General features: G+C 37.8%; 1 protein-coding gene across 6 annotated transcripts in view; it reads right to left on the bottom strand.

Annotated features, from left to right (window-relative positions):
* LOC121323706 (growth factor receptor-bound protein 14-like) overlaps nt 1-26,086 on the bottom strand; it is a 66,308-nt gene that overhangs the window by 2,267 nt on the left and 37,955 nt on the right. For 5 of the 6 annotated variants that reach the window (XM_041264914.1, XM_041264913.1, XM_041264911.1 and 2 more), the window contains 10 exons: nt 10,475-10,631; nt 9,318-9,439; nt 6,363-6,437; nt 5,928-6,065; nt 3,036-3,146; nt 2,681-2,776; nt 2,259-2,321; nt 1,267-1,383; nt 666-732; nt 275-362 (listed from right to left, as the gene is read on the bottom strand). In XM_041264914.1, the coding sequence (XP_041120848.1) occupies nt 275-362; nt 666-732; nt 1,267-1,383; nt 2,259-2,321; nt 2,681-2,776; nt 3,036-3,146; nt 5,928-6,065; nt 6,363-6,437; nt 9,318-9,439; nt 10,475-10,631 (1,034 nt within the window). Of the gene's footprint in view, nt 1-274; nt 363-665; nt 733-1,266; nt 1,384-2,258; nt 2,322-2,680; nt 2,777-3,035; nt 3,147-5,927; nt 6,066-6,362; nt 6,438-9,317; nt 9,440-10,474; nt 10,632-11,065; nt 11,303-26,086 lie in introns of those variants that run through there. The other variant, XM_041264915.1, reaches the window with a different exon arrangement.

Below are 26,086 nucleotides of genomic sequence, written 5' to 3' on the forward strand. Positions count from 1 at the left end.
AGAAAATGAATACTCATTGTGGCACAATGCTATGTGGACGACATGATGGGAAATGCATACTTAACTGGAATCAAATATGTGAATGCACGCTATTTAAGAGGAAGCACACGTTTTACAAAAGTTCCTTGTAAGTAGGCTATTCAGAGAAAAGAATGTTATCAGAACAGGGAACAGCCCCAGCGACTATCTGTGAGGTATGATAATGACATGCACTACATAACAATTGATTAATACAGTTATCATTTCCATCTATCATCAAACAAAGTCTGCTTACCCATCAATAAGACCTTGCTGTGCAATTAATTTGTGAGCTTCATCTCTAGAGATTTTATGATGAAACCAGGGGTGAGTTCTGTGAATAACTGTTAGGTAAAAAAAAAAACCTTTGTTATATTGTTTGCTAAACTATATACTTATTACTTAAAGCACGCTAGGTTAGTAATATTTCATTTCTACTGGCAAACAAAAACAAAACATATTGCGACTCAAACAGCACATAAGAAATTACTCATGTTTTACTGGTTATACTAACTATGTAATTTCTAGATAGCAAATATAGGGCTAATGGAAAATGCATGTATAGTTAGAACAATCAATTTAAAGTTTGGTATAAAACATGTCTAAAACTAAAGCAAACACTACTTCACATTCCTTTATTAACTGACCTAAATTTGATGTAGGACTCTGAGTAGAGGGACCTCCATGTGGATTGAGTCGTAGACAGCTTTTCCTCTGTGTAAAGAAGTAATTTTAAATACTGAAAGATTAGGCAAAATATCTTTCATTAATAACAGAGAAATGCAATAGTCCTGAAAAAGGGGATTAGCTTACCAATTTCACAGGTGTATGGGGTATTTGTGGACCTCTTTGGCACCTTGGGGAGGCTAATTATTTATAAACAATTTACCACTGTCATTTTGATGTCATTCCCTATGTTTAACTTTGCAGTTATTATGCTTTGCCATGTTAACTATTTCTTTGCAATGCTTTAGTATGTCTGAGACTTGCTTTGTTTGTCTATGCTTTCACTATTTTTCTACGCTTTGTTATTCTTTTAACATGGTATACTGCAATACGCCTTTTTTAAAGACAACAGGGAACATTTTTAACAACATTGTTCAACAACATCTTGCATAGCATGCCAATGGAATGCAAACATGTTTCTGAAGTTGGATTTTTGTAATGCATTGAAAGGGAAGTTAGGTTACACATCCAAACATGTTCTAAGGGGAAGTTTGCCCTACCCTAAAAGAAAATCAGCCATACCCGCCAGGAAAGTCCTTCCTCAACAGCAACAGAAAGAGCTTCTGTAGGGTTTTCTATCACCCTGGTCTTGCGCCCTGAGAAGTCCATTGCCACTAGTGAGTTTTCTGAAATGCTCCTCTATGAAAAAAAAAAAAATCACAATCTGATTAATGATAGCAGTAAAAACTAAATCGAATAGAATTAAGTTACCCAAAGGGGGCTAAAAAAAATGACTTGTGTTGTATTCTATTGCCATCTTGTGGCAAAGTAAGGGAAAAGCATGCAGTCGTCTATGTAATTGTTCAGTTGGAGAAAACGCCAGTAACCAACCACTTACAAATTATCTTTTAAAATTTTCCTCTAAAATGAACGTTTGTGGTGGTAATCGAAACAACCTTCGAGTCAAAGTATTTTTTTTTGTGTCAGTCATATCATATTTTTTATTATTTAAAATGGGTTCCACTTGTCTATTTGTGGTTAACTCCAAAGCCCCTAGATTAATATTCAGTAGCAATTTAGCTGTCCTATGGAAAAAGATGATTTCTATTTACAATTACAAATATAACACGGTGCCCATATAGTTAACAGCAAGGCTGGCTGGAAACTTATCCACGTGTATGTGTTTTTAAAATATTTTTATTAGAGAAGCTGTGATGAGTTGTTAAGTCTGAAAACAGCTGATCAAGAAGCTATTTTGGGAAGACTGCAGCACTGGTGTATCTAGTTATAGTTATTGTAACAGAAAAGCATTTCACTTATTTAAACCTCCAATTGTCTGGTTTGGGCTTACTGTTGGTGTTGAGCAGTTTTGCCAGCATATAGCTGCAGATTCATTATATTTGCATTAAATGTTAGTATACATTATTATGTCAATAAACTTATGAATAAGTTGACAAGGTAAGGGCATACAGTCAAATCAATATTTAAAATATTACCACACTCGCAGGGCCTCAAGAAGACAGAAATTGTAATAATAAAAAAAAAACGCATACATATTATTATATTGTACATACCACTGGTGATACTTTCTGCTTCTGATGAGGTTGAATGTAATTTTGGTACAGCTGCATCCCATACTAAAAATGAAAAACAAGCAATGCTTAAAAATCACTTCATATATATATATATATATATATATATATATATATATATATATATATATATATATATATATATATATATATATATATATATATATAAGATATTTTAAGAACAGGCATACAGTGTGCTGTATAACAGGCAGCACAGAATTTCAATTATGCATAAGCGTAGTTTCAAATTCATCACTGGTAGGAATTATTTATTACCTCCAACAGTCAAGACTGATTTTTTTTTTTTTTTTTTTTGTGTGTGTGTGTGTTCAGAATTCAAAGATCCGTCATGGTGGAATATTAATTGGAAGCTACAAACACTGCTTTCAGGTTTAAAATAATACCTTGAGAAGCCGAATGGCGGTCACCCAGCAGGTCCTACTCCGCTCCTCGTCCGCACAGAGCAGTCTCAGGCCCCTGGCTCCTCCCGATTTGTTATGCTGCAAGGCCACAGCGCATTGTTTAGGGTTAATGTATATCCTGAGGACAACACCTGTTGGAATAAACGCCACTAAAATTCTCCTACTTTAAAAAAAGAACTTAAAATAACTTGTAAGTTAAAAATGACAAACTGTTGTAATACACGGTCTTAATTTTACTGTCTTTTTTTTTTCTGAAAATATATAACTGATCTGTTTTTACTCTCCATGCCACACAAACACATGGTGAATAGAATAGGTTTAAAATGGGTAAACATACCTTAATACAGAATCCGTAGTCTGTTGGTGCCCCGTACTTCTTTCTGCCTGCCAGTAATGTATAAACATCACTGTCACTGAATTCAGCAACAAATTGAAGATGCCTGGGTTCCTAGAGAAGATAGATAGATTTTTTTATATATATATATATATATATATATATATATATATATATATATATATATATATATATATATATATATATATATATATCAGATAACTGGATGTACATACTATACTTCACCTGTCAACAAGTTTAACAGTTATATCTCTAGGATGCCAACAGCAGCACTATGCAAAATGTTTTATACTTTTAAACCCAGTATAGAAAATTCTCTAAAATTGAAGATGGGATTACAATATAATATGAGTTTGTATACACCCAGCCCAGATAACACTTCTTACAGGTTCTCGAGCCATATTCAGTCCAAAACCAATGAACACATCTATTTTATTGTGTAAATACATTCTAACCTTTAGAATCTGCTTTTTATATTCTATGGCCTTTATTCGCACAACTATTCATTTTCACACGTGTCGTTTGCTCATAGTACAACAGTGCTTTTCATGCAATTCTCTTTGATTTGAATAGGCCAATGCCAATATCTGTTTTGAGATTACTCTGTTGAAACAGACGTCCACACTTTTTCTAACGAGATAGTGAACAGGGGAGCATTGTAATTAATCTGAACTAACACCAATAATTAATTCAGTGTGCCATATTGAAAAATGTCCATATAGTTCCATAACATTCTGCATTTCTTGACATAAAGTCATATACTACCTTACTTGTGTGTGCAAATTATTATTATTATTATTATTATTATTATTATTATTATTATTATTATTATTATTATTATTATATTATTCTATCAATATACACAAAACTAGACTAAGACACAGTAATTGAATATTATGTGGAGTGAAAACGAGTACAAATTTGTCACTCCCATGAGAACAGCGTGCAGGCGCTTATATGTGCATTTGCAAAGTTTAACACATCTTTTTAATGTGCTTCAGTTAATAAATAAGTTGACAATAGAGTAAAGTTGTCTGCAGTTTTGACTTTCACTGACAGATGGCAGCAGTCCCTAAGAAATGTGCTTGACGGCCCGGGTCATCTATACAGCTGTGAGTGAAAAATGGATGCCTGTATCTACAGAGAATAAAAATAAGGACCTTTTTTATTATTTGTTGGTGTTACAATGTGTAAGGAAGCCTTGTCAGGATTGGTGCTGGTCAAAACGACCTATTTATTTATTGTACCTACACTTTACAGACAATAATGCATATAACAGCACTATATACACTTGTGCCTGAAACTGGGGAATACACTGTATACAACGTGATTGAAAATTTGATGTGATATTCTTGCACAAGTATTATGTTATTATAATGCTGCCATTGTAAAAAAAATATATATATTGTTATTTATACTTACATATGCCATTGTAAAAAAAATGTTGTGTTGTGATCTATATTATAAAGCTACAATTGTAAACACATTGTTATTTAAGTTCGATTGAAATAATATATTTCCGCTTTTCAAAATGACAATAAAAGTGTGTATTTAAAAAAATAAGTCAAACATTGTTTTGAAGACTCTCCTTATTGCTTATTTGTGGGCTGAGAATGAAAAAATATGCAAAAAAAATTAATTAGTGGTTAATTATGCAAAAATCTAATGACCCATTTAAAAAAAAAATACAAAATAAAAGAAACAAAGCACAGAGCAGTGGAATAAAATAATACAAAAATGAGAACGATTTATCCACTGTGTGGTTTCAATCAAAATGACAAATTCTATCAAATGATGTAACACATTGTTTTTCTTCAGCTGGTTTTCTTTTTTCACTGTTTTAATGCATTTAGTTTTCAAAGCTGCAGAACTGCATCTGCCAACAATTAGATTCCAGACAAAAAAAATGAAGCCGAGTGTTTTACCATACAGTGCTTTAGATTGTGCTATCTGCAAGGACTGTAGAAGATTCAATCTCCAAACTACATTTGATCTCCATTGACTTCATAGCTATCCAACATTTCCCTCTAATTATTTCCTAAATGAGAAGAGGAACACCCCACCACCACCACCGAAGAAAGGGAGGAAACCTCTGGGGAGATTCAGATCATTGTTTATTTCAATGACAACCTGGACATACATTTTAATTTAAATTGAAATTAACTCAGTTTAACAATCATGTTGTTTAATGCATCCTATATTTCATTGTAATGGAATTAATCTTCATAAAGAATCTTCTTTAATTTATCATTTTAAATGCTGATAAAATCACATAAAACTAATGAAGTGACATTTACGTTTCAATAAAACAGAACTATAGTCAGATCAAGTTTTTATCACCAGTCAACAACAACAAAATATATACCTGTACTGGTGAATTACAGACATGTTAAACATATCGGCTGATTTCAAAGACCCTGATTAGCACTAATCTCGGACTAACACTACCGAAGGTGCCAATCTGGGTTTATGTGTTCATTTCACCTTCTAAAAGTGAAGTGTGCTACTGTGACTTGTTCACATGATTCACCAGTGTATAGCACTTTATTAAAAAGTTCAAATGAGTGTTATTCTAACCTGTCCCTATCTTCAGCATGGGGTGGTGTTTTCCCCATATAAACACAATTTGCTTTAATGAGATGCATTGCAATCATATCTAACAGAATGCCAGAAACTTCTCCAGTGAATAAAACCACACACACACATGTTCTCAGTGTATTTACTTAATTTGAAAATCCTGATTAAATAACCCACTGGCACCACCTCTATCATTGTTTACGGCTTTGATTAGAGTTGTCTGCACTGTATTGTAGCGATGCAGTGGCAGTCAGTATGAAATTATTAAAAAATATACATTTTTCAAACTTTACTGACCTTTGAAGTTCCCTTATTAGACAAATAAAGCCCAGATCTTCTCAAGACAAAGTAGATCTTTTTCCAAGTCTTCTTTCCCTGCTCTTTAGCATGTAGAAAGCCATGGATTTCAGGACAAGAGCTGGCATTTAGAAATGTCTTAAAAAGAGATGTTTTATTTTTTTTAATACAGGGGCACTAAGTTGTTAAACGTATTTATTTATTAAACAACAGCAGAAGTTAGAATTAAACCATTTGTCATACATTATTTATATAAACTGTGATGATTGAGTACACATGTTAAAACAGTCTGTCAGGTACATTATACAAACTTGTTTAAATGACATTATTTTTTTTACTTTAAAAAAGTAAAAAATGTTACTAAGATGGACATTTATTTATGGTTTCCAGAATTTTCCTAGCAAAAAGAAGGTTAGTAAATTGTAAGCTTTATACCTGTACAAGCTGTGAATGGTTCAGAATTCCATTGGTTTCGCTTGATATAGACACCATATGCTCTGGAAAAAAATCCTGATGAAGCAAACATAACAAGCAGGTCAGTTCATGTTTCCATGTCAAACGGTCAATGGTCACCAAGAAAAACGTGTAACATTTAGGACCTCATTTATAAAAGGGCGTTAAATGTAGCTGTAACATGCATGTTAACTCTTTCAGGACCAGGCATTTTCAGTGTGATGCTCCCCCAGGACCAGGTGTTTTTTCGCTGTATTTGACTCACTTTCTATAAAATTTCACCAGAAATCTGTTTTACAGCAGTATCTTGGAAATGGTGTCCTTTTTTCCCCAGAACACTCTGGGGAACATTATAAAGTACTTTAGAAACTTTTTTTTTTTTTTTTTTTTGTTGCTTTGCTTTTTTTTTTTTTTTTTTTTTTTTTTTTTTTTTTTTTTTTTTTTTAAATACAATATGTATTTATTATTTGTTTTATTTTTTAAAGTTAGGTATTTTTTATTATGTATTCTGCTTAGATATACGTGTAACAAAATACATTATTCTATGACCCGAGGGACCTTACAATACTTCCTGAAAGTCCTGTTCAAAAATATAGATGTGTGGGCAAATTACAAGACATTGTTTCACCAGAGTGATTGCAATGACCAAAGACATGTTTATTCTCAGGGTTTTTACAAGCAATAATGGCCACCACTCAATTTCTTTTTCAAAATAAATATTTATAAATAGAATAATAGTTATTCATTCCATTATTATCAATAAAGAAAAAAAAGCATACCTGATAGAATCTGATTATATCCACATTTATAAATATTGTAAATATAATAAATGTTCTAATATAATTATAAGTCAAATACATCAGACTTAGTGATTCCCCTTTTTTATTCGCTCTAAGTACCCCATTCAGTAACATCACATGAAAAAAAGGAAGTGAATGTCAGTCCCTCCCCTGTCCACTGATGTGTGTTTCAAGCCTGTACTGCAAAGTATGGTGGCCTTGTAAGTGATCAAATTAAAGTGCTTTTTTTTATCGTGTTTACACAATAGCTGTCCTAGAAGCCCACTTCAGTATGATCGTGTTAACACGATCCTGGTCCTTAAAGGGTTAAGTAGTGAGCCTAACGTGCACCATAAATCTAAATTTACTGTCCCATTTGCGAACAGAGAACGCATTAATTTACGTGCACACTATTTGGCTAATTTACATACCACAGTGTGCACTACATGTATTGTGAGTGACAATTTAATGTGCATGATAATGTCCAAGACTTACCCATGACCACCATGATATAAAAAGCCCCAGCAGTCCAGGTGTATCTTTTGGTGAGTGGCTTATTGTGAAGGTGGAGGTGGCTTACACTGACCGAAAATGAGCGATCAGCAGACACAGCACTCAGCAGGGGACAGGCAGAGGCAACGCAAACTAAAACTGCACGCAGAGGAGTTAGAAATTCTAGTGGAGGAGGTTGTTTTAAATTATAATACCTTGTTTGGTCCAGTGTTTTATTTAACCACTCTATTCCGTGTACAAATGTAATGAACTATAAAATAAAATTTAAGACATTATAACTTTCATTCACGTTTATTCACGCTTAATATAACCTGTTTCTTACAGGTAATTCACTTATCTATATGAACATTTTAATGCAAGCAATGCCTCTGTGTTGACAGGTAGATTTCAGCCCACACAAATAGGCTTAAATAGTGCACCTATCTGTGATTAATCCTTTGCGGTCCTGTGTCAGACCAAGTCCAACATTACAATTTTCCCTTTCCAGTCTGATGTCGGACCCTGTCCGACATCATAACATTTTTGATGGCAGAGTGAGATCAATAGGAGCTGAAAAAAAAAAAGGCCGAATCTGATAGACCCATGCACACAGACATAAACAAAGGAGGTAGCTGCTTCTGCACTCAGCGTTCAAAGAATATCACAGAGATTTGCAGAGCTTTTAGAGATGATATAGTAATAACATAATGACTTGGATCGCATTACTGAGGAGTTTGGTGATGAAACGAGTGATCAGGAGAGAATTTATCAGTATGCATGTCTATAAAGAGGTATGTGAAAAATACAGCGAACAAGAGGTGGGGCTTCGCTGGAGAAACAGTACGGAGGGTCCTTTTGCGATTCAATGCCTTTTAAACCGGTTTTATTCTGAAAAATTAAATATTTTAAACAGCGCGTGTGAAAATAAATTGGACCTGACTCGCCTGACAAGCGGACTGCAAAGGGTTAAAACCTGGTTTCCAAACAAACTAATTATCCTTCACTTTAAGCTGCACACTATGATTATCGCTCTTTAGTAAATGTGGTGTGAATAAAGCTCATCTCATTATTCAGCGCAGGGTGCCTCAATGAAATTATCATGTATTACCATGCAAATCACATATTAATTCTGATTACCACAGTATGGCACAAAAAGTAAATACGAAAATCATGAACATGCACACTAACTGCAGTTATGGTGCACCATAATGTTTAGTGCCCTTTCGTAAATGAGGCCCTTAATAAGACAATGGAGTTTGTCGTAATCTGAACAGCTTTGGAAACTTTTCTTAAAACAGTAAATGAACCTTATTTGCAGCACAGTACATGGGACATGGACTATCCTGTCTTATGCATTTTCACAAGCATGTTGGACTAATTGTTGCATAGAACAGCAAGCTGCTTTTTGTAAATGAGCTAATTTAGCCAATATGTTTAGCAACATTGGGTATTACTATAGTGTCAGCCTAAAATTTCACTTGCCATTAAAAACAGGCAAATCAGGAACACTTGTTGTAAATGCATGTATCTTTTTATTTTTAGCAATAGCATTTACTAAGCATTTGCATAAGCACAAACTAGTCATTTTTGTTTTTCCTAAAATAATACATATGACAACTACTAAATACAATATATTTTTTATAGAAATTGAGGATGTAATTCTTACCAGTGGCTTTTTAAAGAATTCATATTTGGCATAATTTTTCCTAAAATATAAACGGTCGTCTGTTTCCATTCCCCAGCTTGCTTGCACTCCAATAACAGACTCATGGTCTTCTATGGTTCTTTCTGTGCGTTAAATACAAAGTAGAGTTTATATAAAATGTAAATTTTCCTAAAGTTAGACAGACAAACAGAATGTAAAAAGATGAATAAAATACAGTGGACAATTTGAACAACAATACTAACATAATGAGATTCTTTAATGTACCAATAATGCATATTTATTAAAATCACAACAGTTGTAATTGGTCAAAAAGGCCATGAAGACTTAATGATGTACTTTTGAAAGGTCGAACCCAGTCCCCATGAACAAGAGTTTGGACTTCCTACAAAGAGTGTCCAAAATCAACCACTCTCCATTCTATGTTTTCAACCCGAGGGGTTTTCAGAGTATTGCTCTGACCAGCAAATTATCTTTGGCCACCAGCCCCTTACCATTTATACTGATCTAGATCCATAAACACTTAGTATATTTCTGAAAAATTGGTACCAAAGACACCAGAGGTCTCAGCTAGTTAAGGGACAATAAAATGTCCCCAGCTGTTATCATCGCTACTCTTGAGAGACGCATACCTCGTTAAAAATAACCTGCACATATATGAAGAGCAGAGGATTATCCATTCTAGGAGAGAACTGGAACAGTAATCAGTTATTGGGTTATTCTGTATAATTTCTTTTGTCTTGATTATTTTTTGTTTTGATAACAATATTAAGAATCATCAATAATTTTGCTTCTGACAGTCATCTAAAGCTAAAAAAGGATCAGCACTAGGATCCTATGAACAACCAATTTGTCCACATAGAGATGCACCAGAAACCAGCAAGGGTCGACAGACAAGAGCATGACAACCTAGGACATTATATGTTTTAGCTTTCCCTGCTCATGTGATTGGCCCATCAAAAATAATGTATGCACAAAGTATTTGTTTAGGGATGTACTATACCATACCTGTAAGATCAACTATATGCACCTCAAATGACATACAAATACAACACGTACTGTATGTCAGCAGTTTTTAATTCAGTATGACCCAGCAATATTGTACTGTAGCCTATACAATATTTAGAAGGGAAAGACAAAAATAGAATATATGACCCTACCAATGCCTATGAGGGCCCGATGTTCAAAAAGTGTCCAGTTATGGTCATCGATGCAATGGTTCTTTAGTATGAACAGCTGGCAGACATCCCGTGCTGTAATATCGCTGGGTACTTCTAGTGCTCGACTTGTGTCATCTTCATTGTACACTTTGATTACCTGCAATGAAAATAAAATCCCATTTTAAAAGGATTATTATTTTTATGTACAGCCATACGATAGGTATATTTTTTGCTGTGGTCATAGCACTGGCTGATACGTATATCTCATTCCTACCTGTTGGCCTTTGGGGGGCCTGTGAATTGAGTTTTAGTTTAGACAATCCATTACAAGACCTCTCACAGCTTTAGAGAAGGCACCTTACTGGGTAGGGCACCTTAACAAAGGTAGAATCGAATTACATGCATTGCCACAGACTAGGCTTTTTTCACTTCAGTGCTATGAATCTAGCTCCCCTTGCCAGCCCTAAATTAAATATTCAATTTCAGAATTCAAAAATGCAATAATATATCAACAACAATGAAAATAAAATAAAAAAATAGGTTCTACATTTGGTTCTGATAGATACCATCTTTAAAATATATTGTACTTACCAGTGAAAATGGAGCAAAGCAGACGTGTGTATTTTGGTTATCTCGGCATTTGATATAAGTCTGAGTGCACAGCATTGTGGAAAAGGCTTTGAGCATCAAAACATGCATTACAACACTGTGTCAGCTGTGAAGCATTCTACTGTTTTATTGCAGCAAGCTCAAATGAAGCGATTATGTAGAGATGCCGCTTTGCAGTAGAGTTTCCTGACTCCACAGCTACATGTCACAGAGGTTCTGCCCAATCAATCACCTACCTTTTATATATATATATATATATATATATATATATATATATATATATATATATATATATATATATATATAATATATATTAAAGCACAGGTCGAGTTCTGTTCAAGCAAAAAAAAAAAAAAAATAAATAGTCACTCCAGGTTCACTCCACGTAGTTCATTGCAAAAAGCATTGCTTGAAACCTCAAGCAATTACAAAGGTAATAGTTAACTGTAATGCCAGTTGGGTCAACTATATCCAAAGTTGGAGGGAAAGGGGGAGGGGAACCTACGTACAGGAAAGAACAACTTGCGTCTACAGGCTTTGTGCTCGACTCTTCTTTTAAGGTGGATCGGCAGGGGCAGGACAAGCCTGCCTGCCTGTGTAGAAGAAAGGAGGTCACTGTGCTCCAGCTGGGGCAGGAATTGTACTCTTCAAGAGCTGCAGCGAATAGGAACCTTTAGCTATGACATCATCCCCAAATGAGGTAAACAATCTGCTTTTTAATCAGTCAGATTGTCAGATTTACAAGACAAAAAAAAAAAAAAACCCTTAAGGATCTCGCTTTGCAGACCTTTAACAAAAGCCCAGATTTACAGAAACCTCTTTCAGGTTTCTGTAAATCTGTCCATTTTCTATGCTTGGGAGGGGGGGAAGCAAAACGGTAATAATTGTGCCTTAATTTGTATTAAAACATGTTAAAACAGTGATACTGTCCAGCTTTCGATTTCCCACATAACACCAATATATACTAAAGTCATACTAATAGTTTTCACACTTAACTATGCATTAAAAAATGTGGGGAATTGGCTCTAGGCCTAATTCCAAATATATCCCTGTGTACATTTCATTTCCTGAGAATCTGCCAAATCAAGTCTCAGAGCTCTTATATTTCATGAAGAACAGAGCAGTTTTTGTAACAAGGTACACAAAACAAAATACATCAGTACCAATATCTTAGAGTGAAAGATTTTTATTAACTGAAGTAACCCCCTGACACAAACTGAATATCCAGTACAGATGCTTCAGTTTGATAATTCATTCATGAAAAATAATCATTTAAAATATATTTACAATATGTACATTTGTCTAAAATAATCTAATTTCCCAAATATGACATTACTGAGACATTTTAAGTGTGCTTTTTAGATTGTATTTGAATTTAAAGCAAGTGAACAAGTCAGGAGCTCATTTAATAACCATGGTGAGTGAGTGAGTGAGTGAGTGAGTGAGTTACCATTACAAGGAAGCACATTTTTAATCATGATTAGGTTTTGCTAAAAACATCTTAATAAGAAGCATTCAAGTTAATATATTTCCACATATGAATAGGGTGGTTAAACATTTACAACAAACAAAACCCCAAATAGGTTATTATCAATAGTTTTTCCTTCATTTAAAACACATGTGAAATACAAATAAAAAAATACATGTAAAAATGCTTTTTCATGCACCAAATCTGACTACATCCTGCCCGATAGCCATCTTGGATTTAAGTTTTGCAATCTACTGACTTTAGCTTTCAGAATAAAAAAAAATAAAATAAAAGCTGTGTCACTAAAGTTAAAACTTTTTATTGGAAAACATTTACTCTAAGCTCGATTATGATTTTAAAAAAATAATTACGCTGCAGCCTACCCCTAAAAACACATCTGCCAAGATTGCGAGGAGGGTATGGCACGAGACACTATGTAATGCAAAAAATGCATAGGGGTCATTTTTAAATGAATGGGTTTTGTTTATAACATACAGAAAGGTAACGTATTACAGCACGTTTTTAAAAGGGCATTTATTTGTCTGTTACAAAATTACAAATTATACCCATTTTTATATTTTTTTTGTAGTATTTCTTAGGGGTCAGAAAGTCATAATACCAATGTTTTACATAATAATTTGTAAAGAATGTTAAAACACACTGGATTAATGCATTTGCCATGTTATAAATGTAATCCAATTTAAACTAAATATGTGCATTGCAAAGTCATGTCTTCAGCATGTTTTAACTTCCCTTCTATATTACAAATCCATGTATTTAAATGGTCTAACATATTTGCAGAATCAAATTTACCGTGAATTGTATTGATGCTACTAGCCCTGGGTCTGCACTATCTGAACTGCCCTGTGACGTTTGACCAGTCATACCATCTATGTCACTGCTGTCAATCACTCGTCTGCTTGCAAGGAACAAAGCAAAAAAGTGCCTTTTCTTCACACACTAAAGTTAAGTTATTCCCCTCCAATTCGAAGATGACCAACAATATTACTTTTGGGATATGCCTGCCACAGGTCAAGTATTTACAGAGCATTTTATGTCAGAGCTTCCGATAGGCCCCTCCAGGGAGTGACGTCCTACATCCCGCCTCCCGAGGGAACAAAGTCACGCCACGGAGCTCGCTTTCTCTTTTGCAACCAACCCGCAAAAGCGACCTTGCAAGGTTTTGTGGTCATCTTCTCTTTCAGGAAACCAGGGTTACATCCGTAACAAAATGTTCCCTTTCAATTCGAAGACAACCACCAACCAATACTTTTGGGAAAAGTATACCATAGCCATCACAAGGAAGCATGAGTGGACATCTTGCTACCGGAAAAACTAGTGTTTGTGCTGAGAGTGTGCAACGTCAAGGACCCTTGTGCCTAATGAAGGCATAGAGGGATCTACCTTAAGTCAGTAGAACCTTATGAAAGTATGCAGAGTAGGGCATGCAGGGTCCTTGGTTAAACCCCCAACTGGAGGTGCTCGCACCAGGGTCGAGTCCACCGGTGGAAAATCCGCCAAGCACCAGTGCCCTTGCGCCTTTTAAGGAGGTCAGCGGGGCTCCGAGTGGACAGTACTTCTTTGAGAAAGTCCGGGAACACTGGGATGGGCTGGGGGAGGGAACTAGGTGGCTGGATATTAAAAACAGATTGGCGTTGTACGGGCGCTGCCTTCAAAGGCACCTGCAGGAACTTGGAGGCCCAATCCACCAGCGCTGGGATCGAGTTTTAGATCGGGGAAACCCCATTGTCAGAGGTTATCTCTGAGCTTGGGCCCGTCTCAAAGGTCAGATCTTGGACCTGTCCTTCCTCCTCCTGATTGAGGGAGCTAACCTCCAAAGAGGCCACGATCGAGATTGCATCTTGGTCCTCGTCAGCCATCCTGACATCCGGCTCTGGGACATCCCGGGTGACCACCGGTGAATACAGGGTTAGCTCCGGGGCAGGGGCTTAAGCCTGCTGCTTGGTCAAATATTCCAGGACTTCTGGCCATCTGGTTTTTCAAGTCCTTAATGTCCTGCGCCTGTCTTCAGTGTTTGGCCCTCTTGGAACTCTGAGTTGTAGACTTGGCACGGGTGCGAAACAGAGACACCTGAGCAGGAGCGCAGGGAATGCTCTGTGAGGGGCTCAGGGACAGCTTGAGGAGGGGGGTGGGAGGAGCTCCCAGTTCCACGGAAGGCCTCGGGTGCTACACAGCATGGCTCAGCCATGCTAGCAGGGGAAGTATCACCCGTAAACTTAACAAGCCTCCTGTGTAGCACCCAAAGCTGGAATGCTGCACAAATAGACCAGAATGTCTCATCTCCAAGGGTAGAGGAGGCATGCTGCATGCCCAGGCAATGAACACAGAGGAGGTGCTTGCCTTGTGCAGGAAGCATGGAAATTAGACATGCTTGCAGATGGTACTGACATACTGAGGGAAGCAAGCACCTACGGCATGTGCACCAAGGGCACCAGGGATGTGCTGGGGCACTGAGGCTCTGAGTGTCTAAGCACTGAGGGCGTCAAAGCACAGAGGCTCTGAGGCACCGAGAACACCGAAGCACCGCAGACAGCAAGCACTGAGGGTGCGTGCACCCAGGGCATCAGCAACGTGCTGAGGCGCGGAAGCACTGAGGCACAGAACACCTAAGCACCAAGGGTGCTGAGACACCGAGAGCACCAAGGGCAGCGAGCACAGAGGACACGTGCACCAAGGGAAGTGCACTGAGGCTCTGGAGGCACTGAGGGCACTGAAGCACAGAGGGCACCGAGCACCGAGGGCGTATGCACAAAGGGCACCAGGGACGTGCTGGGGCGCCAAAGCACCGAGGTACAGAGGTGACAGGTTTCATTGTCTTTTGCGATATGTAGTGACCTTAGTGCTCTGTAAATAGAAAACCACTTAAAAATTATTTAGATATTTTAAGACAGGTGTGTCGTGGACAAAAAGTTGTATTAAAAAATATATATTTGTTTTGCAATTGATGATTACTGGGATAATCTTATATCAAATTTAAAAAAAAAACATATATGAAATAATATTTAAATTCCACCACACTCACACAGCCTCCAGAAAAAAATACTTTTATTTTATTATAATTGATAAAAGACTTGAATATAAAAGGAAATAAAGCCAAACATAAAAAGTGCCTAACTAAACAAGTCAATTAGGGCCAATTTTCTGCCATATAAACGCAACATGTAAAGTGTTGGTCCCATGTTTCATGAGCTGAAATAAAAGATCCCAGAAATATTCCATATGCACAAAAAGTTTATTTCAAATTTGTTTACATCCCTGTTAGTGAGCATTTCACCTTTGCCAAGATAATCCATCCACCTGACAGGTGTGGCATATCATTAAGCTGATTAAACAGCATGATCATTACACAGGTGCACCTTGTGCTGGGGACAATAAAAGGCCACTCTGAAATGTGCGGTTTTGTCACACAACACAATGCCACAGATGTCTCAAGTTTTGAGGGAGCGTGCAAGTGGCATGCTGATTGCAGGAATAAGAACATAAGAAAGTTTACAAACGAGAGGAGGCCATTCAGCCCATCTTGCTCGTTTGGTTGTTAGTAGCTTATTTATCCCAGAATCTCATCAAGCAGCTTCTTGAAGGATCCCAGGGTGTCAGCTTCAACAACATTACTGGGGAGTTGATTCCAGACCCTCACGATTCTCTGTGTAAAAAAGTGCCTTCTATTTTCTGTTCTGAATGCCCCTTTGTCTAATCTCCATTTGTGACCCCTTGTCCTTGTTTCTTTTTTCAGGTCGAAAAAGTCCCTTGTGTCGACATTGTCAATACCTTTTAGAATTTTGAATGCTTGAATTAGGTTGCCACGTAGTCTTCTTTGTTCAAGACTGAATAGATTCAATTCTTTTAGCCTATCTGCATATTAAATGTCTTTTAAACCCGGAATAATTCTGGTCGCTCTTCTTTGCACTCTTTCTAGAGCATCAATATCCTATTTGTAGCGAGGTGACCAGAACCGAACACAATATTCAAGATGAGGTCTTACTAATGCATTGTACAGTTTTAACATTACTTCCCTTGATTTAAATTCAACACTTTTCACAATGTATCTTGTTGGCCTTTTCTATAGCTTCCCCACATTGTCTAGATGAAGACATTTCTGAGTCAACAAAAACTCCTAGGTCTTTTTCATAGAGTCCTTCTTAAATTTCAGTATCTCTGTGGCAGAGCAAAGCTCTGCCCTTTTTAAATTGGCAGGGATGGGGTTAATTTCCCCTACCTGCCTGGGTTTATTATGTTCAGGTGGCTGGGGTTGATTAGTTGATTAGGTTAATTAACGATCAATCAGCACCCAGCCACCTGACATAAAAGGAGGCCTCTGCTTCTCATTTGGAAGGAGGGAGCTGAGGAAGCAGGTTGGTTTTGTTTGGTTGTCTAAATTTTTCTAAATCCAGTGAAAGCATTGCCCAGCCTGGAAATCTTTATTTTTGTAAGTTTTGCTTTTTTTGTTTGGTTATTTGTGTTTAAACATCATTATTTTTGCCCTTGTGCCTTTTTATTTTGTGTTTATTTATAATAAAAGTATATATTTTTTTGAACTGCAGTCTGTCTCTGGGCCTCTATCCACTCGCCAGCCTGCCACATTTGGTGTCAGAAGCGGGATAGCACCACCTAGAGGCTCAGAGCAGTATTTTTTTTTTTGAATTTTTGGGATAAAAATGGGAAAGAAGAGCGGACAGCGGCAAAGGCAGGACAAGCAGCAGCTGAAGAAATGTAAGCTGCTGCAGCCACCGCTGGAGGACCCAGCCAGCCTCTTCCCTTGGTGTTCCTGGTGCGGGAAGGAGGACCATCGTTGGTGGTCCTGCCCAGATGTGCCACCGGCAAACTGGTGTGGCCAGTGTGAGGAGGATGGCCACAACTGGGCAGGATGCCCCTACAACCAGGCCCAGGAGGAGGTGCAGTATTCACCCCGGGCATCAGGGGCCACCCCACTACCTCCAGCACCACCACCTTCACCACTGTCCCAGGAGATCTGGGACTGGTTGATGCACCCTGAGGCAGACCTCGTCCACGATCTCCCCATAGTTATCAACACGCTGTGGCGTCGAGATGGGGAGAGGTGGGAACAGTGGGAGGAACAACACCACCCAGCGTCCTTCCCAGAGGTTGCCCTCATGGTGGTTAATTACCTGGCGGTAGACATGGGAGATGCCCCGGTCACTCCAATAAAGAGGGGTGAGCCGCCTTCCCGAGAGCCAGAGAGGGAGGAGGTGCCGTCCAGAGAGGGAGGAGGAGCTGCCGTCGTCCCGAGAGCCAGAGAGGGAGGAGGAGCTGCAGTCGTCCCGAGAGCCAGAGAGGGAGGAGGAGGTGCCGCCGCTCCCAGAGCCAGAGAGGGAGGAGGAGGTGCCGCCGCTCTCAGAGCCCGAGAGGGACAAGGAGCTGCCGCCGCTCTCAGAGCCCGAGAGGGATGAGCCGCCGCTCTCAGAGCCCGAGAGGGGAGGAGCTATGACCCAAGGATGCCTGCCTTGCACCGTCCAGGGATGCCATGCCCGCTCCACTCAGGGATGACACATTTGGATCGCCTGGGGTTGCCTGCTGCTCCACATCGCTTGGGACTGCTGGTGTCTCCTTTTTGTTTTCTAGGGTTGCTGAGGGAGCCAGACCGCCGTCGCCGCCTCCGCCACCAGAGAGAGCCGGGCCGCCGTCGCCGTCGCCGCCACCAGAGGGAGCCGGGCCACCGTCGCCGTATTACCTTGAAGATCCGGGGCCCCCTCAACTAAAGAAGGCTTGGGGGCTCCGACATCAACCCCGCCCACCACCACCCACCATAACAGCCCACCCAAGGGACATAATTGGACTCTTGGGGGGAGGGGGGGGAGGGGAGGGTGGGGGGAGTACATACCCCCCTTCACACACAGTCTCGTTTCGAGCGGGAAAAAATATAACCGTCCCTATACCCCATTAAAGGGGATGGAGGACCAAAATAATACAAGTTAGGTGCACCGACCCCAACTAATCAAACTAATCCAAATAATTACTAGTTAGTCGCGGGTCGGTGGACTTTGTATTTTCCTCCGGAGAAAGGTAAACCCTCTCTCCTCCACTCCTTCGTCCAACCAAAACACAAACCAACACAGTTTTTAAAAAAGATTTAGGTCACTTCGGAAAAGGTTTCCAGCCTGGAAATCTTTATTTTTGCCCTTGTGCCTTTTTATTTTGTGTTTATTTATAATAAAAGTATATATATTTTTTTTAACTGCAGTCTGTCTCTAGGGCTCTATCCACTCGGCAGCCTGCCACAATCTCCCATATGATATTTATAATACACATTTTTCTTTCCTGCGTGCAGTACCTTACACTTTTCTCTATTAAATGTCATTTGCCATGTGTCTGCCCAGTTCTGAATCTTGTCTAGACCATTTTGAATGACTTTTGCTGCTACAACAGTGTTTGCCACTCCTCCTATTTTTGTGTCGTCTGCGAATTTAACAGGTTTGCTTACTATACCAGAATCTAAATCATTAATGTAGATTAGGAATAGCAGAGGACCTAATATTGATCCATGTGGTATTCCACTGGTTACCACCCTCCATTCTGTGGTTTCTCCTCTAATCATACTTTCTGTTTTCTACATGTTAACCACTCCCTAATCCATGTACATGTGTTTCCTTGAATCACTACTGCATTCAGTTTGAGAATTAATCTTTTATGTGGGACTTTGTCAAAAGCTTTCTGGAAATCTAAATAAACCATATAATATGCTTTGCAATTATCCATTATCAATGTTACATCCTCAAAAAAATCAAGCAGGTTAGTTAGACACGATATCCCTTTCCTAATGTCCACCAGAGCTGTTGCCAGAGAATTGAATGTTCATTTCTCTACCATAAGCCTCCTCCAACGTCGTTTTAGAGAATTTGGCAGTACGTCCAACCGGCCTCACAACCGCAGACCACGTGTAACGACACCAGCCCAGGACCTCCACATCCAGCTTCTTCACCTGCGGGATCGTCTGAGACCCGCCACCCGGACAGCTGATGAAACTGTGGGTTTGCACAACCGAAGAATTTCTGCACAAACTGTCAGAAACCATGATGGAAGCTCATCTGCGTGCTCGTCAAAGTCACAAGGGTCTTGACCTGACTGCAGTTCAGCATCGTAACCGACTTCAGCAGGCAAATACTCACCTTTGATGGCCACTGGCATGCTGGAGAAGTGTGCTCTTCAAGGATGAATCCCAGTTTCAACTGTACCAGGCAGATGGAAGACAGCATGTATGGCGTTATGTGGGCGAGCGGTTTGCTGATGTCAATGTTGTGAACAGAGTGCCCCGTGGTGGCGGTGGGGTTATGGTATGCACAGGCATCAGCTACGGACAACGAATACAATTGCATTTTATCAATGGCAATTTGAATGCACAGAGATACCGTGACGAGATCCTGAGGCCCATTGTCGTGCCATTCATCCGCCGCCATCACCTCATGTTTCAGCATGATAATGCACGGCCCAATGTCTCAAGGATCTGTACACAATGCCCGGTTCTTCCATGGCCTGCATACTCACCAGACATGTCATCCATTGAGCAAGTTTGGGATGCTCTGGATCGAAGTGTACGACAGCGTGTTCCACTTCCCGCCAATATCCAGCAACTTCGACAGCCACTGAAGAGGAGTGGGACAAGATTCCACAGGCCCCAATCAACAGCCTGATCAACTCTATGCGAGGGAGATGTGTCGCGCTGCATGAGGCAAATGGTGGTCACACCAGATACTGCCTGGTTTTCTGATCCACGCCCCTACCTATTTTTTATTTTTTATTTTTTATTTTTTTTAAGGCATTTGTGACCAACAGATGCATATCTGTATTCCCAGTCATGTGAAATCCATAGATAAGGGCCTAATGAATTTATTTCAATTGACTGATTTCCTTATATGAACTGTAACTCAAGTAAAATCTTTGACATTTTTTTTCAATATATATAGTAAATATAAATAAAAATGCTTCATAAAATAAAAGAACAAGAATACTGAAATACTGTTCAGAAGTACAATAAATAAAATAAGTAAACCCCAATCACAATGTAACCTGCACCCTTCACTTTCTGTTACCAATCCATTACATTGTCTCCAGAAATTTCCACTAGCGGGAGCCCCAAATTGTGCCATTAAAGGAAATCGAAAAACATGAATGTAATCAGAGTTAGAGTAAGCCTGTACAAAAACAAGAAAATAATGTTTTTTCTAGTACAACTGATAACAGGGTCGACTCAAACGGCTGAAACAGTTAATATGAATTAGGCTGAGTTTAGGGAGTTAAGAGAAGTTGGACTATGGTCAGAATATGGTATACTCCAGTGCTACAGTTGATAAAACAGCATACTTTACAGGCCTCCTTGTGTAAAAAAAAAATTAACTCATTAAGATCTTTCTACATTGTTTTGGCTTTTTCTAATCCACAATACAATCACAAAAATACACTTTATATTGGAGCAAGACATTTGACTTGTATAAGTGTTAATAATCAAACATTTATTTGGCTGCAGCTAGTATCAAAATAAGAATCAATTCCTCTTGCCAGCTGGACGGAGGGTGATTAGGTGGAGAGTTTAGTGCCTCTGAAAATCATGTCTGTAGCGAATGTATCCTTGGATTCTATGTTAGATTTTTTTTTTTTTTAATTTGATATAAAAGTAACTTACAGTATATCTACCCATCACTAGAAACTTAAATAAAAAACTACAGTGATCTTTAAAAAAATGGTATCTCCATGACCTATATCCAATGTATGTAAAAGTGTAATACAGGCACTATACTGTATGTACGTACAGACAGGCATCCCCATATTCTTATATATACATATATGCAAATATTTAAAAAGCATCTTTACTTCAGACAAATTCAAGCAAATAAATTGTTCAGCATTTTTAACTGAACTTCATACCAAGCAGCACTGAAAGATTCTTTACTTAAATAGAAACACTTTCTCAAGCCAGCTAATGCCAAGGAGAGCATATTGGAGAACAGTTTGTAATTACAAACAAATAGTTTTACCTTGAACTTCACTCCCACAGCTGTACAGAGCGGGTTTTTATCTATTTGTGCAAAAAACTTTACCTCCATAAACTAAGATAATTGTCATGAATTTAACTTTTCCCATTATTCTAAACTACACATATGTTTATGGTTCAAACATCTGAACTAGCAGGTATTTCTCTAGAGCTTTGACACAGAGGAATGAGACCCTCTACTCTAAGTATACACTGTTTTGGTTCTGTCACAAATCATGGACTCTCTATTTTATATCTTTGTATTCAGGCAATTTCCTATCAGGGTTTCAGCACCATTTATGTCCATCTGAAGGATATTCAAAAGAACAATACTTCCCCACAGTGGTCGAGTAATGGAAGGAGGGTAATGTAAGTCAAGGTGCAGAGACAAATCTTTTGAAAGGAAAATAAATAAATAAATACTAGTTAGCTAGTGGTTTTTTTGACAGTATATTTGATCCACAAAATGTACACAACTTATTGTGGCAACGACGGTAATCAAGCGCAAGTTTCTCAGTGGGTACAAATGGTTTGCCTTATTTCTATATATTTGCCTTTGCACTTGTTTAAAAATAGGGCCCAAGCAAAGGCTCCAAAGTTATAAATAAGAAAAACATACTTCTCCTAATTTAAAGGTAAAATTAAAAGGTTTAAGTGGATTCAATACTTTTTACTGCCACTTGTCATATTGATTGGACTCTGGAAGCACACACAGTCACGTTTGTCTGCTGCTTTATTGTAATGAACAGAATTGCCTGTTATTAAAGTATCCTATTCCAAGTGTTTGGCAGCTGTTTGGGTGCGATTATGACTAAAAACTGCTGACTACTACAATAATAGAGAACCGAAGAAAATGTTGACATAGCTTTATGATATGCTATCATACAAGAATGTTTAGGTGAATAGCACAATAACCTTTTTGGGTGATATATTTTGCGAATGCAATAACTTCTTAAGGACATAGAGATCTAATTTAAAGGCATTAAAATGGATTTAAAAAACAAAACAAAACATTTTTATACTGTTTTGTACCGAGATAGATAGATAGATATCTGTATTTGTAGCCATGACAACAAGTCTTAGAATTCTGATCTGCACTTTCTGCCTAATGCTATCTTCCCATACAGTAAATGCCTCACTTCAGTCAGAATATCCAATGTAGTGTTGGGACCACAGTCAAAAATGAGACTATGAGGAAACTTTCTTTCCAGTTGTGTGTTTAATCTGATGTCATCGTATGCAATTGATACCCAAAATTCTAATTTAGACAGCCTGTCTGCGCCAGTTTTCCATGGTTTTTTTTTGTTTGGTTTTTTGTTCCCAACAATTTTACATGTGTTTTCTCATTTTCTGAAACAGCTAGGAGACATAAAATGACTTAAGCAAGTTGTTTTGCAAGCTACTTAAAACAAAATACATATAGCTGTTTAGAGTTTAACATATTTCTAACCCTAACAGTCACTATGATGTATGCTGCACACAAAGAAATGTATACTGCAGGCACTGATGATTGAGCGGCTCTGCAAAGTCATTATTATTAATACATTAATATTTCTGAATTGTGTATTTTCAGGTTTTGATATATTCACAAAATGCCCCTAATTTATATTCCACAACAGCAGCAGTATATAGTGTATGATGTCAGGGGAAACTAAATATTATCTAACCTCTAAAGTGTTCCTGGCTGTCCTTTGGAATAACCCAGTTTCTGAAAATCACACATCATTTCAAAGGTATGGCCTGGCTACACCTCGTGTTGGTTTCACGTTTCTCTTAAGGAGCTCACAGAGGTATACAAACACATTCTATTTATACAGCCAGCCTCACAGAAAGCATGGCTCAACTTTTCCCTGTCCAAGATACTGAATGACACAATTCTTAGTTGCGCTCCTCTCATTTCTTTATTCATTTTTAGAAGGTATATTCAGTTGCAGTATATATCTGCATATATTTTAAGCATTTCTGAATACTGTGCATTGTATTTGGACAATTTCCCTCAAGGGAAGGACATAACAACCGTGCCAAATATATAATGTATATATATTGTGACCAAGCTGGCCGTAATTTGGGTTCGTGCCCCTTTAAAAATGTGACCCAGAAATAAAAATTTGATTTTTAAAGTGCTTATGCACACTTTAATTCAAAATACAAAACAAAACACAAAAACAAACAAACAAAACCCTAGCTCCCTAGGAGCACTAATTAAACATATACAGGTCCCTGACTAACGCACAGGACAGCTAAGCTGTTTACCTAACATATAACACAAAAACAAACTCTAATACAGATTTTTATAAAACCAAACATAGGTTTTACACGGACTTCCAGTCGGGCTCTACACTTTACAGCAGCAGCCCAGAATAAACTGGCTGCCCTCTTTAAATACCCTGCACCTGGTTCTAATTTACAATTACCTCCAGCTGAAGGGGATAATTAACAATTAACAAATAATACAATTAACTTAAACAAAAGCAATTCAATTAAACAAAACATGCATTTTTCACATGGTTTTAGGCAGGGAGGAATATATATATATATATATATATATATATATATATATATATATATATATATATATATATATATATATATATAATATAAGATTGTCGTTAATAATAATTGACTCATATCCATACAATGCTAAATATTGGGCTATATACAAATTGTTGAAAAAGCTTCATTATTTAAAAACAGTTGAGTAGATTTTTTTAGATCAAATTACACCAAGAAATGTTGGTTGACTGGTTCTGCTTCAGTAATCAAAGGCGCTAAAAAAAGAAAAGTGAAAACAATATACCAGCAGTATAAAGTACCGGTATATTGTGGTATTGATGGATAACTGGATTGGTCAGACAGGACATTCTGTTCAGTCTCAAACAGGAACCTGAAACTTTGCACATCTGTTTTACACTACAGTATCCTTAGGCTAACCACTTTTCAGCACTTTTAAAAGGGAATCAGAACAAAGCAGCTTTGAAGAGAAGCAAACATTAGAAAGAAACTGTCTGTTCACAAAATATTCTCATCCCATATTTGTCAATAGATCTGCTTCGGACTCCTTTACCCCAGGCTAAGGTACTTTTTCCACAGTTCACACATGCAATCTATTTATTTTTTATTTATTGTACAATGAAATGCCAAAGGGAGGATGTTTAAAGTAAATAAATAAATACTTACACACACACACACACACACACACAAACAAAAGTTTACATACCCCAACGGAAATTTATAATTTATCAAAAACAAATAATTATAGGAAAAAATCTTCAAAATCTTCTGCAGCAAAAGTTTTGCTTTTGTGGATGATGAAAAAAGTTACAAGAAACAATTATTTCAGCAATTTTTTTTTTGTAAAACTCCAAAAGTGCTAATTGAAAAGTATTCATACCCCAACAAGGAAAATTTAATTAAGTACTTGAGGCACCTTTAGCAATAACAACCTCTTTTAAACGATTAGGATATTTGTTAACGAGCTTTTGGCTTGATTATTTAGTGATTTTTTTTTTTTATCATTCTTCAATGCAAAATGTTTCCAGTTCATTCAAATTGCAAGGACTTCTCTTGCACAGCCTTCTTCAACTCATACCAAAGATTCTCAAATCAGATTTAGAGTGGGACTTTGACTAGGCCATTCTAGAACCAGGATTTTATTCTTCTTTAAGCATTCCGAATCAGATTCCGATGTGTGCTTTGGATCATTGTCATGCTGGAACGTCCAGTGCACTTTAAACCACATTTTGTAGCGGAGGGTTGGACAATATCTTTTGGTATGCTATGGAATCCATTTTTCCTTGTATTGCAACTAAATTTCCTGTGCCATTAAAAGAAAAACAGCGCATACAAGGATACCACCTCCATGCTTGACAGTAGGTAAGGTGTTCTTTTCTTTGTATGCCTCGCAAGACTTTCTCCAAACTTAACAACTATCAGCGTGACCAAATAGCTCGATTTTTGTTTCATCGCTCCACAAAACCTTTAACCAGAACTCATATCCACCATTCAAATGCAGTTTTGTAAACTTTAAGCGAATGTCCTTGTTACGTTTTCCCTAAGAGTGGCTTTTCCCTTGGCCTGTGACCATTGAGATCTTCACCATGCAATACTCGGCCTATGCTTGAAATGGAAACCCCACTCCCACCTGCAGCCAATTCACTTTGAATATCTTTGGCAGTCAATCTCGGATTGTTGTTAACCTTCCTCACAATTCTTCTACTTGTTCTTGGTGAAAGAACCTTCTCTCTTCAAGAACGAGGGAGTGCTGTGACAGTACCATGAGTCTTGTACTTAATGATAATAGAAACAACAGTTGAAATTGGGATACTCAAATGCTTGGAAATCTTATTGTATCCTTCTCTGGCTTTATGACAGTAAATCATTTTCTGCCTAAGGTCTTCTGATAGCTCTATTTTTCTACGCCTAACCCTGTTATACTCTCTAAGAATGTTCCCCTACAATTCAGCATTTTCTAGACTTTTCTAGGATTAGGTTCTGCATTATCACATTGGAATTTCTAGCACCTTGTAGCCAA

Source organism: Polyodon spathula, chromosome 11 (genome assembly GCF_017654505.1).
Source record: "Polyodon spathula isolate WHYD16114869_AA chromosome 11, ASM1765450v1, whole genome shotgun sequence".
In the NCBI taxonomy this organism is placed as follows: Eukaryota; Metazoa; Chordata; class Actinopteri; order Acipenseriformes; family Polyodontidae; genus Polyodon; species Polyodon spathula.